The following is a 16,301-nucleotide window of genomic DNA, read 5'->3' as shown; positions in this document are numbered from 1 at the left end:
TTTTTTTTTTTTTTTTTTTTTTTTTTAAGCAGAAAAGAAGGTTTCAGTAAAGAAAGTCACCAAAAAGGTGGTTAAAAAGGGTCCTGAAGACGTCCAACAACCTAAAGGTAAATTCAAAAAAACAAACAACAAAAAAAGTATCTTAAGAATAGTAAATTTACCTTCTGGAACAGACGTCTGTTTGATTTCTTTCTATATGTTAAACACATACGCATTTAAAATCCAAGCTGATTAGGACTGCTGGGGGAAAAAAAAAAGGGAGGGAAGAGGCACTTAAACTGTCTGTAAGGGAGAAATCATTTCATTAACTGTGATCATCCAATACACCTTGCAGATTCCAAGCTATATTTTATTTATTTATTTATTTGTTAAGTTCCTGAGGTTCTGCCAGAGAAGCCCAAAGAGGTCAAAATAACATCTATGGCAAGGAAAGAAGAGATTCATGAAGAAAAAAAGGAGATATATGAAAAGTCCAAAGAGCCTTATGAAGAATGGGAAGAAGATTATGGAGAAGAGCATGATTATTATTTCAAGGAAGAAGGTTATGATGAAGGGGAAGAGGAATGGGAAGAAGCTTATGAGAAAAGAGAAGTGGCTTATGAAGAAACACGAGTCATTCATGAAGAAGGTATAAAAGAGTTTTTATTATCTTACAGTTTGAACTTTAATATGCTGCCAAGTTGTGATTGCTACTTGACAATACAAGGAGCGTGGTATGGCAAGATATAGGTGCAGATAGAAAGTGATACATTATAATATGATTACCAGTGGACTTCGCAGATTGGAGCATCTTTAAAACTTAATGTGAATTTCTAGTTTGTAAGGTTATGTGTTATTTTTAGTTATTTCTCCTATCATTTTCATGCATTCTACATATACTTGATTTAGGTTACATGTTTCAGATATCAATTTTTTGATGTTAATAACTGGATAATTTTGCAAATCTTTGTATGCTTTAACTGTCTAAGGTGGTAGTAATGTGTATGCCTCTAGGACCAGAAAATGGTTCTGATGAGAAAATGTCAAACACAGAAATGAACGAAAAATTTTACTGCTACAGTTAGATCTTCAAAACTCAGTGTATGTTTCAACTTCATAATCATATAATTGCATAACTAATTACTTCTGTCCTTAGTAAGCCCTTAGACAATGCATTTTGCATCATTAAGAATTGTTTTTATTTTTAAAGTGGTTGAAGTTCCTAAGATGCCTGTTCCTGAGCAGAAGCCTCCAGCAATTACAGCAGAAAAGAAAGAAAAGAAAGAAGTAACAGTTCGTAAAGGTATGACTTTCCTGCAAAACTAACAGCAACATTCAAATTTCTCTCTCTAATGCATTCCCTTCAAGCTGAACTGTGATTGCTATTCAGATTTCCTTGAATAGGAATTTTCCTCATGTTGGACAGTTACATGACCAAGGGGCATGGCAAACCTTCCTCTTCTTCCACCTCAGATTTTCCAGCAGAGAGAGAATACTGGCAAGGGTGGTTGAAGCAAACCAAGAATTGCGAGCAAAATCAATCTAAGCTTCGGTTGTCTTTCCTCCTCACTATATATTAGCCTTGGCCCTGGGTGGTGCTTTCTAGCCAGTGAAAGCTGCACTTCTGAGAAGCATCCTCCAATCACTGCATATCTCTCAGGGAAAGTGGGCCATATCACCTGTTTCACATGTACCTTTACCATTATTGTAGCAAACAAAGCAAACAATACCCTAAGTAATGTATTGGATACACAAAGTTTATCACATCTTAAGCAGAGGAGGGAGAAGGGGGAGATATCCAGTTCTACCTGTTTTATGCCTAGAAAATAATTTGCAAGATGATTTAAATGATAAATATATATTAATCACTTACAGTTGTCAAGAAACCTGTTGAAGAAAAAGTTGAGATTACCACTCAGAGGGTTGCAGAAGAAAAAGTCAAACGGGCTGAGGGTAACTACTGTTTAACTGTGATACTGTTTAGTGTCATCTTTACATGAAAGTTGCAGTTGTTGTTACTTAGGTGATCTGCATATGCTTTGTCTTCAGTTAACATGGATCTGAACAATTTTTCAGCCTGAAACAGCTCTAGTAAAAGCTTCTGCTGAATTGTGTAAAAGGAAGACACACAAAAAAAAAGGGGGGGGGGGGGGGTGGAATAGAAAATGTAGATATTAACATTGAATGCTTTAAAACAGGAAGGGAGTGTAGATTTACATCAAGTGACAAAATACGTTCCACTCTGAGCTCAAGATGTGAAATCCCCGTCTTCCTCAGCTTTCCACCTTGACTTGTCTGTCAGGGTGTCTTGAATAAATGTTTGAAATAAAGATGCATCCTTATTCTCTTTGTAACTCACTCTTCTTGTATAGCATTTACCATTCTGCAGCTGGAGTCTGTTGAATAGAATTCAGAATATATCAGGATATGACCTTGTGTCATATCCTGAGCTACCCACCCCCTTTAGAAGGCAGCAATAAAATCAGTGAAGCAAACACATTCATTCTGTTGCTTTGCACAGTTCTGAAGAGCCTGGCTTAGGTGCTGAGCTTGATTATGTTTGTCAAGTGTTTTTTTTTGGTTTTTTGTTTTTTCTTTGTTTTGTATTTTCAGCATTATTCCTAAATAGCTGTAGATTTATTTTTATCTTGTTGACAAATATATGACTGATTAACCAAATTTAATGTCAACAGTAACAAAGAAAATTCCACCACCAAAACCTTCAATGATCATTGAAGAAAAAGTTATGAAAAAGGAAGGTACAGATCAACATCTTTCAACTGCTTTGTTTTCATCAGCACCCTGAGTATTCTTGCATCTCTTGTGATTTTGTATGGCTGTTTATGTACCTGAATTTTTTGTACTGGTCATGCTGTGACTAGTTGCATTGTTTAAAGCATTTGTGATTGTGATTGTGATTCATCTTTAAATAACTGGCAGGATATTGCAGTGTGACTTAGTTTTTTCTCTTCATATTCTCTGCCTGCTGACATATGCTTACATAATAATGGCCCTGTGTCCCAACACTTCTTTGAAGAAACGCCTTTGGTGTTATTCTGATACACCAGTTCTGAAAGTCTATGCATGCATATATTTTAAATTCTGGGGATAAAAGCGTCTGTTTCTTTACACTCTTAATAAATACTACATTTTTACTTGTTATGCTTGTTTTGTGTTCAGTATTTTAGAATGTGAATACTGACTGTCTAAATATGTCTAAGATTTAAGTACATAATACAGATAGAGATTTTGTAAAAACTCAAATGCTCTCTACCACTACTGTGGATCTAGGATATAAAATACTAAACCAAAATCCTATCTTTAAAGTACCGACAGTAGAAACATGGACTGTTTCAGAAGAAAAGATGTCGGTTTCTGTCCACAGAGAAGAAGAGTACTCATTTGTCACAGGTACGTACAAAACCAAAAAGCTGTACACCCCCCAATAAATAAATAAAATTAAATACAATGAAAAATAACACTAAACAAAAAAATCTACCTTGCTATACTTTCTTTAAATCTATTTTTATATGTGGCAAATTACATATTTAGACATATTGTACATTTACATTTCAATATGCATTGCTTCTTTTTGTTTGTTGTGTTATGTAGCCTGTTTTCTTTAGATTAACAGATGTTAACATCTAAGCTATTTTACCTTGTTAAAATGCTTTTCTTTGAAGAGCCAACAGAACATGAGAAGACAGTTGAAGAAAGATTCTTTGAAGCTGTTTACCCAACTGAAGGTAGATAATGAGAAGTTAATATTTAAGATTTTAAAAACATTTTGAATTCATTTGACAATCAAAACTCACTGTCAGATTTGCACATGCTGTTAATTTTCTGGCTGCCTTTTTTTAAACATATTAATGTATGTGTTTCAGTGGACCTTGGAATACTGGATACACATAGTATCTTCCTAAAATATTTCAGATTTACTACAGATGTTGACATTTCATATCTCCAAATTTAACATCTTTCAAATTCCTATTGCAGCACGTAAGGAAGTCACAGAGGAGGAAGAAGAAGAAGAGATCATTTCTGCAGAACCAGAGATCCCTCATGATGAAGGTGAACAATATCATCATCACGTGGCTAATTTTTTGGAGCTTTCATCTTATTTGGCTGTACTACTCTTTACCAAAGAACAGCATATTAGAATTCAGATCATTCCATTTCACTATGGGTCTACTCCCAAAAGTTCTATACCTACTGTATTTCTAACCTCTGCTTCTTCATGACTGCTTTAATTAATTGTTTGAAATTTTTTTTTTTTACATGAGACTGTTGCATCTGTCTGATAAAACAACATATTTTTTGACATATTGTGTTTGCTTACCCAGCATGTTGAAGGCAGCCTACAGTGATTTACTAAATATTTTCAGTCTTCTAAATGTTCACCACTTCTCTCTTCAAAGTGCCTGAGATACCAGAGAGGCATGTCCCAGAAGAAAGAAAGCCTGTTCCTGTCCCAAAAGAAGTTTCACCAGCTAAAGGTATTTCTACTGCCCTAGACACAAACAAACAAAAGAAAAAAAAAAAGTTATTTTCTTTCATTATATGTGTTTTAAGTTGTCTTGAATGTATTTATGAATTTAATGTTTATGTGGTTTTGGCTCTGCACTATCTCCTTTCTATTTTTTTTGCTTTGTTCTATAACGTTATTTACAGTGCTTAGGTGTCTCAGTATCCTTTCCTAACAATTTTGTGCTTGTTTGTATTTAGATTGTGTGGCTTTTGCAGATAAGTGTAGAGTGTTTTTCCTTCAATACAGTGCCATGAAAGATGATAGTACATTAATATTAATGTTGATATTTTATACTGTATTTTATTGTCTCTCCTAAGTAAAGACAATACATGCTGCATGTCCAAAAGGTTGTACAATGTATTGTGCTGTGGTGCTCAGCTGCTTGTCCAGATATTATGCTTTATAAAGCAATTTCATCACTGAAATCTGGATAAGTGTTACAAAAACTAAAGTTCTCTCACTTTGACAATGCTTTCTAAAGTGCCTGAGGTACCTAAGAAACACGTTCCAGAAAAGAAAGTTGCTGTTACTAGAAAGGAAGTGTCTCCCCCAGCAAAAGGTACAGCATCTTTTGAAAGTGGACTTTTACCAGTCCTGTACTATTGTTCTAACTTCTAAATATAAGTGTATGTAGACTTTGTGTGCTATGTTATATGTCTGTTCTTACCTAAGACAAACGCAAAAACATTGGAAAGATTACTGAAACACATTTTAATATCTTTAAAGTGCCTGAAGTGCCTAAAATACCTGTTCCTGAAGAAAAAGTACATGTTCCTGCTCCTAGAGAAGAACTTCCACCTGCGAAAGGTATACTTGGTGATGGACTATACTTAAATATCTGTTTCTGTTGTTGTTTTTGTCGCTGTTCTTAACCTACCTGTGTCAGAAAAGTACATATATATATATATATATATTTAAACTATAATTGTTTGTACATATATAACACTTTTTAAGGTCAGGTAACATACTTGAACAGCTCTTTCTTCAGTTAATAAATCTGTTTCAAAACACTTTCCAGTGAGTAGTTTAATATTTTTTTTCAAATATTTGTTGATCATCTTATATCTTTCCATGTTAAGTGTATTATTTATGTGTTCTGTGGTGTTTCTTGGTATCCTTCTAAACAAATGCCTTTCTATAAGGCATCTTTCAAAAGTAGAATCTTTCAAAAACAGTAGATCTTTCAAAAACAGAATTCAGTTGTCTTACATTTTATCTTTTTTAAGTGCCAGAGGTGCCCAAGAGAGCTCCCCCAGAGAAAAAAATTGCTGTTCCAAAAAGAGAAGAAGCTCCACCACCTAAAGGTATACCTAAATAAAATATCACTCTTTTCTTGTTATCTTAAACATCTTGATTGTGTGGGTTAAATTTCATTTTGATTGTTAAGTAAATCTGGTTTTGGTTGTACTTCAGTTATATTAGCTATGTACCTTTTGTGTCAGTTTTGTCAGTCCTTTAGATGTAGTCTTAAAACACCTGTAATTTGAGTTATTTAATATTATTTTAATTAATATACCTGAAGTGCCAGAAGTACCCAAGAAAACAGCTCCAGAAGAAAAACTACCATATGCTCCCAAAGTAGAAAAGGCTCCACCTGCAAAAGGTACAATATTGTTTATTGTAGTCTTCAGAACTTCAATATTTCCTTCAATTTGCTCAGATGTTGTGTTTTATAAACAGAATATGTCCATGTGCAATCTTCTTTTTCAATAATACATTTCTGTTATATGTTTCCTTTGCCAGTTTTGCACTTTCTAAATCCTAAAACTGAACGCTTTTTTTTTTTTTAAGTGCCTGCAGTTCCTAAAAAACCTGTCCCTAAAGAAAAAGTACTTCCTGCTGTTCCTAAGAAAGTTGAAGCTCCTCAAGCTAAAGGTACGCTTTCCAGTAGAATGAAAGAATATGCTGTTTCTCAACTTCTCTGTGATGTATGTTCTGTGTTGTTTTCAGTCATTGATTTGTGCTTGCTCTGTGAATTGTGCTGTACTGATTTTGTGACAATTCATCAATGGATTATTTTGTATGTGTTGTTCAGTACTTACAAAAATATTATTTGTAAATGTTGAATCTCTGTTATATGTTATTTGCTCAATGTCCTGAAACAATTCTTTGGAAACTTAGATTTAGCATCTTGCAACATTGCTTCCACACTGGGATTAGAAATTCATCCATTTAATGTTATTGTCTTTCAAAGTGCCTGAAGTGCAGAAGAAAGCAACTTTTGAAGAAAGAATATTCACAACAGAAGAAAGAATATCTGTAGCCATTCCAGAGGAAATTCCACCACCTGAAGGTATTCTATAAACAAACACTAGTGAGAAACTTGTACTAGAAGTCTGTTGTTCTAAAACCAAGATCAAAATAAAAAAATAATAAAAAAAAGGATTTGTTACTTACCTTGAATAAGTTTTCTAGTGAAATACTTTATGGACTTGCAGGCAGTTAAGATCCTCTGAGTGCCACTTACCATTTCAGTCCTGAATGCCAGGATCCCACCCCACTGACATGAATGGAAACTCTACCACCAAACACAATGATCTTAGGATCAAGTTCTCATGAAATCATAGTAAGATGTATGTGTAGGTGTATAGTGTTGAGGTTAGACTCCACTACTTAGGACTGTACCTATGAATTTCTTATAATCCCTACAATGTTCTCTGGAGCCCTGCAGATAGGTAGCAGTACTATGCTCTCTTCAGCTTTAGCTTCTCACTAGCTCTTTTAGGTCAGATTCTCATATGCAAAGGAGGTTGAGATCACTTATTTTAAGTTGGCATAATTCCAACAAAGATCTGTTCCAAGATATCCAATATCAACATTGTGACTGTTTTCCTATCCCATTAATGACTTGCCAGTCAATACAATTTACATATTCTCTTGAAAAATAAAAATAATTTTTAAAAAGAGTTACGTAAGTTTAGTGGAGGACTTAGTGTTAAGTCAGAGGTTGGACTTGGTGATCTTGGAGGTCTCTTTCAACCTAGATGATTATCTGATTCTGTGAAGTTATCCCTGTCAAATATGAACATGCAAGTACATATATTCATATGGATAGATACACTGTTAATTTCTGTTCCCCGCTTGTCAACCTTTTACACTCAAACAAGTTGATGTTTTCCCCCATACAGTCATATTTGTAGATATATGTATGCCAGGTTTTCCTTTCAATATTTGACCTATCCTTATGATCTTGGTTTTGTCCCTCTTACTTTTATGTAGCAGGGTCAATCTAATTCTTTGGCCCTTGTCTCCCCACATCAGTTGTTGTGATGGAGAGGTTTGGGGAGTTAAGGCATTCTGATGTACTGACCATTGACCAGTGAAAGATATTTGAGACAGATAACACCACACAATAGGGTACATGGGGCATGCATAACAGACATCATTTAGTGCAAGTCATACTTATGTGTGTGCATGGCAGTTTCATAGAATGAATCATAGAATGGCCTAGGTTGAAACGGACCTTAAAGATCATCTAATTTCAACCCACCTGCTCTGGTCAGGGTCGCCAGCCACTAGAGCAGGCTGCCCAGAGCCGCATCAAGCCTGGCCTTGAATGAGGGTGAGCTTCTGTATAGTATGCATAGTTTTTTATAGTTTCTGAAACTTCTGCAAGTTTCTGTATAGTATGCATATCTGCCAGTGTCATGCAGAACTTGTCTTGATCTTCTTGCCCATCCACTGATACATCCACCAAAAACCCTAAAACTAAGTATTTTCTTTAAAGAACCAACAGTTGAAGAATGGGCTGAAGAAGAAATAGAGGAAGTATCTATTTCCATTCACAGAGAGGAGATCTCTGAAGGTATGACCACAATTCAAGAATACTAGGCAGAAGCAAACAGAGATTTTTATTTTATATCAAAAATATCATAGATTCTAATTTAGTCTAATTAGAAGGAAAATGTACTACTGAATAAATACGCCTTAAGTTTCATATCTTACAAACTTTAACACTACGAATGTCTACATTTTCTTTGACTTGCTTCTGAAAACTGTGGTTAATCCTGTTTTAATATGGTGAAAATAATAAGTTATCTCTTGGGTGTTGAGAATTATCAGCCCTTCGCTATTTTTTACAAGAAAAATCTCTATTGAAAATTACTTTTTCACCTTGTTTCTCAAATGAAGTAAAGTCTCTTCAGAATATCATGATGTACTGTTTCCTCAGGCTGTTTCATGGCAAAATGACTAAATTGTTTCCACCTGTAAATTTATTGGTGGTAACATATACTGATTGTCTCAATTACCTTTACAGGTGACACCATAGAAAGTATTTGCAAAGGATAGCTTTAGCCAAAAAAAATTTCTCAATATCTGGGAGAGAGAGTTTCTCAAAATAGACAAATTCTAATATTAGTGAACTAGTGAGCAGAGGAATGGAAAGTGCTAATCTGGCATTTTAAATGCTGAACATTTTCAAATTCCACAGAAATACAAGATAGGAGCTCAGTCTCAGTTGTGTTTAAATTGCTTGGACTTGTTTCATTGGCTTCAGAGGAAGCAGGAGGGTTTGAATCTAGTTTTTGTAACCTAGTAATTCCAGGGGTGTCTTTTAGTAATGCACACTGCTTATTCTTGTCTTATCAAATATTTTATTACTTACAAAGGCTATAAAGACAGTAATAAATGTCAAATACTGAAATTCAAGTATCTTTATTTTACTATTTTCAAGTGACCGAAGAAGAGTCTTACTACATAGAGGAGAAGGTAACTCTTCCTAAAAGAGAGGAGGTCCCACCCACTAAAGGTACACATTAATTTCATTTACGAAATACTGATTGTTTCAGTGTTCCTTGTTTCATCAGTCTGAGTGTTGTCACTACACGTTTCTCTAGTTGTTTTTTTTTGTGTGTGTGTGTATTGTTTTTAATATATTAAGGAAAGCATGCATGTTTAAGTGGTACTATTCCTCTTTGTAAAACTATGTATTGTAATCTCTTAAAGTGACTGAGAAGCCTAGGAGAGTGGTCCCTGAACCAAAAATTCCAGCTGCCCCTCAGGAAGCTCCAGCAGTTAAAGGTATAAAACAGTTCCTCATCTGGGTCATATATTCTTGTTTCCTCCAAGGGGGTATTGTTTGCCTTACTGTCTTTCTGTGTTGACATGTGCAATGTCTGCTTTCAGTGATGAATGGTTGTCTCAAATTCCATCTTGTACTACGAAAAGTTTGTGATAACTCAGTAAAATTTTACTAGTTTAAAAAAAGAAAAAGGTAATAGACAATTACAAATAAAGCAGTTTAATATTATTTCTCAACTTTCCATCTTACTTATTTTTCTGAAGTACCTGAAGTTCATAAGAAAGCAGCTCCTAAAGAGAAAGTACTGATCCCTGTTCCTAAGAAAGTGGAGGCTCCACCAGCAAGAGGTATATCAGTGGTTTGCTCCTGTTGGAAAAAAAAAAAAAATAATAATAATGACTTTACTGCTGCATTCTTTCTTTGACATATATCATGATATATATCTTTAAATAGATATATCATACCAATTTTCTTCAACATCAATATCAAATTTCTTCAACATTAAACATGTACTTATGTCTGTTTGTCTACAATGTGGACTGTGTTCTCTGTCTTGCTAATGGAATTTATAAGCTATTTCATCTTTTATGTTATGCCTTTTGGTGAGATCAATCCAATTTTCTAAAGTTGCACAATCTTTTTTAAGAACCTCCAGAAGAACAAGTGTCCATTTTCGAGAGAGATTTTGAAGTAACTCCCTCAACCAAAGGTAAACAGAGAATGACATCATGGAGTATTTTTGGTCAGTCTTGTAGTACTTGTATTTAGGCATTTTACATAGATAAATTTGTTTTTATTAGTATCTGAAATCTGTCTGCATCTTCCAGTTCTTTTGGTTATTTACTGTGCTTTGTTTGCACTGTGCCTGTAAAGTACGCTCTTTTTCAGTGTCTTATTTTTGTTATTGAAGTTTCTTTAGCATTTTCTTTTACAAAAAAAAAAAAAAGGCAGATGAAGTAGAAAAATCAAATATATCTGCATTTAAAATACTACAATTAAATATTCTTATTCTTTTTAAGTGACTGAAGTGCACAAGAAAATTATCACAGAAGAAAAAGTTGCAGTTGCTAAAAAAGATGAGGCTCCACCCAAAAGAGGTATATAATTTTTCAGAGCTACACAAGAGAAGTCTTGTTTCAGAATACTGATTTATATTTGTAATGTCTGATTGTAACAAAACAAGTTGTTTCAATGTTTGCTGTCATTTCTTTATTTGACTTAAAGAATTGTCACGTCTCTGGTTTTGTGTTTTGTCATCTGATCATGTTAGCAAACTGTGATTAATTCAAAATCTTTTAAAATAAACATTTGTTTAATAAATAAATTTAATGCCAGCAGTGCCCAAGAAGACTCTGCCAGAAGAGAAAGTTCGTGTTCCAGTTTCACAGAAAGTGGCAGTTCCACCAGCTAAAGGTATATAAGTTCTTTTGAATGTAGAGAAGGCTTCTAAATATCAGATGTATGTATGCATCATATTCAACATCTGCCTGGTAATACAAGGCTCTCCCCAGGCTCTCCCAACTTGATTTTAAATTAAAAACAGTTTTGTCATCTCCCTTGCAAAAAAAAATGCAGAAGGTAATAGAGAACAGTCACACACCTGCATTCCTTGCATTTTCTAAGCTACTAGTAACTTAATTGATTACACTATCTGCTTAAGAGCTTTGGAAAGCTGAATGAAGACATTTGCTCGGCGAAGACAATTTATTCAATAAATATCAACACATCCTAGGAAAAAACAATCAATATTTTATAACATTTTCAATATTCAAAGTGGAGGGTTTCAGACTTAGAAATACGTCTTCTGCTTCTGTGATTTTCTTGTATTTGAAAAGCTATTTTGTAATGTATACTTTATATGTTGTCTTTTGTGATTAAATAATGTTTCTGACGAGCCTGGAGACATCTCACCTTCATCTCCATCTTTGTATCTTCATGTTGTGTCAATATGCTGTTTGCTTAATGATGCGATTTGCATTTCTATTCTGTCTCTGTATTTCTTATTCTAATATTTTATGTATTATTTTAGTATCTTATAATATTAACACTTGATGATATTTTTGCTGTTACTAAACTTGCAAGGTCTTTCAAAGCATCAAATTTACCTAGGGAATTTTTTCTTGGAAAAAAAAAAACAAACTAATCCTATGCAAAATACTTAATGCATATATAGCTACTATGCATTAAAATTTCAGCTGATATTTTCTCTGTGAATTAAATGTCTTTATCTTTGTATGTTCAGTGTACTTGTTGTGTTTATTGTAAGAGAAGTATCCTTGATATGTAATCATGCACTATTTCCCCATAATTGTTTGCCCTTAATTCTTTTATATGAACTTTGTATGGAAGTGTGTTACTCCTTTTAGAATTTAGTATTCTTACAACTACTCTTTCTTAAAGTGCCAGAAGAGCCAAAGAAAATTATCAGAGAAGAAAGAGTATCCATTGCAGTTCCAAAAAGAAAAGTGTCACCACCACCAGAAGGTATTCCTGCCCATGGATTAATCTATGAACTAAAAGCTCAGAGCTTTAAACCTGCCACTGGCACGTTACTTAGAGTTCTACTGCCTCAGTATTGTCCCAAATGAACCTTAACAGTGCCTTTGAAAAACACTAGATTTTCCCCAGTTACCCTGGGTGTGGGAGGTGTCATGAAATAATAATTAGTTTTCTAAGAAACACTTAATGGGGTATTTATTATTGTACACAATATTGCACCAGAGAAAAAAATGTTAAAGTTGGACTCTGTCTTTGAAGTACCAACAGAAGAAGAACACTGGGCTATGTCAGAGGAAGTATCCATTTCTCTTCACACAGAAGAGGAGATTTCATACACAGGTATGAACAGACTAAAAAGATTCTGTGTCCAAATTTACAAATTTTCAACTACTTAGCATAACATCCCCCCCAACCCCCCCAAAAAAAGAAAAAAAATAAAATAAAAACAGCCAATCATAAATCTTTGTCCTATGCAGATCACCAGTAACTGGTTTATCCCAAAGGTGTATCGTGTAGAGTACTAAAGGTACCCAAGGGATTCCAGAATAGCATTCCATTCTCACAAAAGTCTGAAATTTTCCCTCTTGGCTTATTGCTTTTGTCATAGTTGAAGACCAACCCTTTCACTAGCCCATCCTTTGCAAATCTTGCCACCTCTCAGACCTTTGAGGAAAAACAGGGCAGCCTTTTTCTTATTTAAATTAACATGCTTTCCTCTTCTGAAAAGAAAGTGTGTGTTTTCCTCTTCTGTGACAGCAATTTCCAACCTAAATCTGAAAGTCAAAGCAGCAGCCTTTACCTTTGCTCTGTTTACCAACTGGCTAAGACACTTAGCACAATCCCATGTATTGGACATACCAGTTCAATGGCTTTGAAGAAAGTCTCTTAATTCATTATCCTATTACTTTGGGTAACAGTCTATTGATTTATGGAAAATGAGTCACAAGATTCCTCATATTTACTACTTTCAGTCCTGTTGTTGGTGGTAAACATTATCAATCACTCTGAACATCGTCACACCAATGTGAAGTTAAATAATTTATTTAGTTTCTCTGTTGGAGATTTATGAGGGTAAAGGCAGATCATGATTATTATAAGGATAAAAGGGGAACTTTGTCTATAAGGCAGGAATAATATTCTAGTTCCTCTTGTAATAGAAGGATCAAAGCAAAAGGACATCAGATTCAACAGTTCTCCCATGGGATGCCAAAGAGAGGTGGTGTAGCAGGGACAAAACAATCAAAAAAATACATGACTTTCCTGACAAGGATACTGATGCACAATGCAGGTTTTGTAATCAAATCAACTGAAGTTACCAGGTCCAATCAGTTTTAGTTTAAGATTTCAAATGCACAAGTACCTGACCTTTACAATTATACATCAAGAGGGATTTTGCAAGAAAATCTTTAAGGTGGTGGTCAGTGTTCACATTGCCTTTAAAACTAACACCTTTTCTTCTGTTAAGAAAAGGCCAAAGTTATTATCTTAGCAAGCCCAGCTGTCTCCCAGATATTAAAATGCTAGAGTCATTTTTTTGTTCAGTTTCCTTTGATATTGGTCACAAAATCCCATGAGACCTGCCTCAGAAGACAAAACCTATGCACTGCTGCTCTAAAAAAAAGAGAATATGCTGCTTGAATATAGTGTGCATTCTTTCCTGAATAAATCTTACAAACTAAACATATTTGTATCAATCTTTTGGAAATTTTTCTGCCATTATAGGCAATGGTTGCTTGTCATGCCTGAATAAAGAGTCATTGTATAAAGCAATTGACAGAAGACAAACAATGCCTTCCCCATTGAACAATGAATTCTTTTGCCTTTAATTAGGTCAGAACTCTTATCCATTGTCATCCACTCACACAGCATTTTTTTTCTATATGCTCCTTTTTCTTCATTTGGAGTTTCCTTTGCAAATTTTTTGTTGGCAGTGATTGAGACCTTGCTCTATTGCTGAGGGTAGTATAAGATGTCACTGTTGTGGATAATGGCAGCCACAGAGGACACACATGGAATTTAGTGATTTTGTAGCTGTTTGAATTTGGATTTTGAGTTCTGCACATCAGGAACCTTAAATCCACTGCTGGCAGCAGAGGATGAACAGGAATCATCTCTGATACTTACGTTGGAACCTTGAAATGTTTGCTGTTGTTTTATTGAATAGCAGTCTAATTGATTCCATAATTACAAGTCCAGTGTCAATATATGTGGTTGTCTTCTATGTATCAGCCATGTATTTGTAAGATATTTTTAATGTGTTTTGACAATAATATTTTTGCTCTTAAACACCACTTTTTCAAGTTATTAAATATAAATGTACTGTATTTTTTAAGTGCCTGATGTACCAGAGAGGGCTATCATTGAAGAAAGAGTACCAATTTCTCCTCCTAAAAAAATGCCAAGAGCACCAACCAAAGGTATACTGGATAGAGTACTGAAATATGATTTAAATGTTTTTTTGTGTCTTATATGTTCCATGTACAGAGAATAATACTGATTTGTTTTCTAAGGAATGTTTGTCCTTTAGTGTAATTCTTACTTGACAATGCTTGTGATCCTTAGCGTCAGTAAGATCTACATGCTAAATTTTAAGATTCTTTTCATTAATGTCTTTTTAAGTGCCTGAAGCACGCAAGACAGTTGTCCGAAAAGAAAAAGTGTATGTTGAAGTTCCTCAGGATGAAGAGGAAGAAGTTCCACAATATGAAGAAGTAACCAGATACGAGAAGGAAGTAATCCATTACAAGGAGGAAGTCCACCATTATGAAGAAGTTAGTCCCTATGAAGAAGTTCCTCAGTATGAAGTTTCTCAATATGAAGGGGAAGAAGTCACTCATTACGAAGAAGAAGCTGCTTTTTATGAAGAGGAAGTTCCTCCATATGAAGAGGAGGAGGTGGAAGCTCCCCAGTATGAACAGGAGGCTCCCCCACCAGTTAGAGGTATACTTTAATTTTAGAACTGTGTGAAGAAAAAATAGTATCTGTTCCTTCAGTTAATGTATCCAAGTTTTGTTTCATATGTTCCAGTTAGTTTACATCTTACTTTTTCCAAGGCATTTTATGAATAGAATATACTGTAGAAAACAAGCTAGGCTGCTATATGCCTACTCTTCACTTCTACATATTTAAATGTTCTATGTCATAAATGTTAGTTCCTCTTTACATAAATTCTGTATAATCCACTAAGAAAAAATAATTTAAATTTATCTTTTCCTTGTCTGAGATCAAATTTTGCTATCAGCCTCTGAAATGTTTAGAATTGTGTATAAGAACTGTGTACCATGAACAAAATTATTTGTATTGAGAAAATATGTGGGGTATTTGAAAATAAGTGATTTTGGAACACTAGTCTTTTTTACTTCCTCTCAGAAATGTTTGAGAAAATCTATAGTTGTTAGTATATTTATTTTTGAAAGGGAACAATATATTGTCATGGAACACAATAAAAGTTCTATTAAATCTAGTTTAAATCTCTTACATTTAGATGTTTTCCTTAAGGTTAATGTATATAGTGATGGTGTTAATTTTCACTACTTAGAGAGGACAACTAGCTTTGGTCTAGGTCTTGCTAATAAAGTTTTGCTTCATAAAGAGATAGGCTAACTATATCTATTTTTCCAAAATTATATAATCATCTAAGAGTACATAAAAGAGTATATTTTCCAGTCCTGATTCAAATCACATAGTGCTTCTTCTCCAAAGGGAAGTTCAGGATTTCTTTTGACTAACTAATGAATTTCAAAACTATTTTTAACATTGTTTGTACTAGAATTTTGATACATTGATTAGCACATTTTCCTAGTAAAGAACAGGCCATGCTGCACACAGCAAAAGTGAAGTTTATCCCAAACAGGAAATATTAGGATTGGCTAAAGTTTTCTTGACTTTATTCTAGCAGTTAAGTTTAATTCGTACATGCATCAATCTCTCTCCAGTATGCTCAGATCAAATGATTACTCTCCTATCATCATAAAACTTGTATGGATATTTGGGCATTTTGGAGGACAAAAACTGTTAAGATAAAGTTTAGTTGAAATTTTTGCCTCACTGTAGTTAAAGGGAAAAAATCTACTTATTTCAGCATTCAGGATTTTATTTTATTTTATTTTAATTGAAGTACACCACTCATATACAATGCCTGTACCCACCAAATTATGGTATAAACTGCTGGGTACTTGTCATATATTTATAGTTGTGTGTTAGAGTTAAATCAATTGATAAACTTGATCTGCTTGCTTTTTATATGTAGATAGCACTTGGAAAAATCTGAAA

General features: G+C 34.1%; 1 protein-coding gene across 11 annotated transcripts in view; it reads left to right on the top strand.

Annotated features, from left to right (window-relative positions):
* Positions 1-16,301, top strand: part of TTN (titin) — a 243,116-nt gene that overhangs the window by 90,923 nt on the left and 135,892 nt on the right. For 8 of the 11 annotated variants that reach the window (XM_068685816.1, XM_068685811.1, XM_068685812.1 and 5 more), the window contains 26 exons: positions 30-107; positions 374-628; positions 1,190-1,282; positions 1,855-1,932; positions 2,673-2,738; positions 3,307-3,390; positions 3,663-3,725; positions 3,976-4,050; positions 4,398-4,475; positions 4,989-5,066; positions 5,234-5,314; positions 5,734-5,811; positions 6,030-6,110; positions 6,299-6,382; positions 6,702-6,800; positions 8,235-8,312; positions 9,183-9,257; positions 9,455-9,529; positions 9,794-9,877; positions 10,177-10,239; positions 10,550-10,627; positions 10,866-10,943; positions 11,931-12,014; positions 12,288-12,368; positions 14,363-14,446; positions 14,649-14,969. In XM_068685816.1, the coding sequence (XP_068541917.1) occupies positions 30-107; positions 374-628; positions 1,190-1,282; positions 1,855-1,932; positions 2,673-2,738; positions 3,307-3,390; positions 3,663-3,725; positions 3,976-4,050; positions 4,398-4,475; positions 4,989-5,066; positions 5,234-5,314; positions 5,734-5,811; positions 6,030-6,110; positions 6,299-6,382; positions 6,702-6,800; positions 8,235-8,312; positions 9,183-9,257; positions 9,455-9,529; positions 9,794-9,877; positions 10,177-10,239; positions 10,550-10,627; positions 10,866-10,943; positions 11,931-12,014; positions 12,288-12,368; positions 14,363-14,446; positions 14,649-14,969 (2,472 nt within the window). The remainder of the gene's footprint in view (positions 1-29; positions 108-373; positions 629-1,189; positions 1,283-1,854; positions 1,933-2,672; positions 2,739-3,306; positions 3,391-3,662; positions 3,726-3,975; positions 4,051-4,397; positions 4,476-4,988; positions 5,067-5,233; positions 5,315-5,733; positions 5,812-6,029; positions 6,111-6,298; positions 6,383-6,701; positions 6,801-8,234; positions 8,313-9,182; positions 9,258-9,454; positions 9,530-9,793; positions 9,878-10,176; positions 10,240-10,549; positions 10,628-10,865; positions 10,944-11,930; positions 12,015-12,287; positions 12,369-14,362; positions 14,447-14,648; positions 14,970-16,301) is intronic. The other 3 variants (XM_068685807.1, XM_068685809.1, XM_068685808.1) reach the window with 3 other exon arrangements.

This window comes from Anas acuta, chromosome 6 (genome assembly GCF_963932015.1).
Source record: "Anas acuta chromosome 6, bAnaAcu1.1, whole genome shotgun sequence".
NCBI classification, from domain to species: domain Eukaryota; kingdom Metazoa; phylum Chordata; class Aves; order Anseriformes; family Anatidae; genus Anas; species Anas acuta.
Note: the sequence above shows the minus strand (reverse complement) of the source record. Positions and strands in the feature narration are given on the sequence as shown.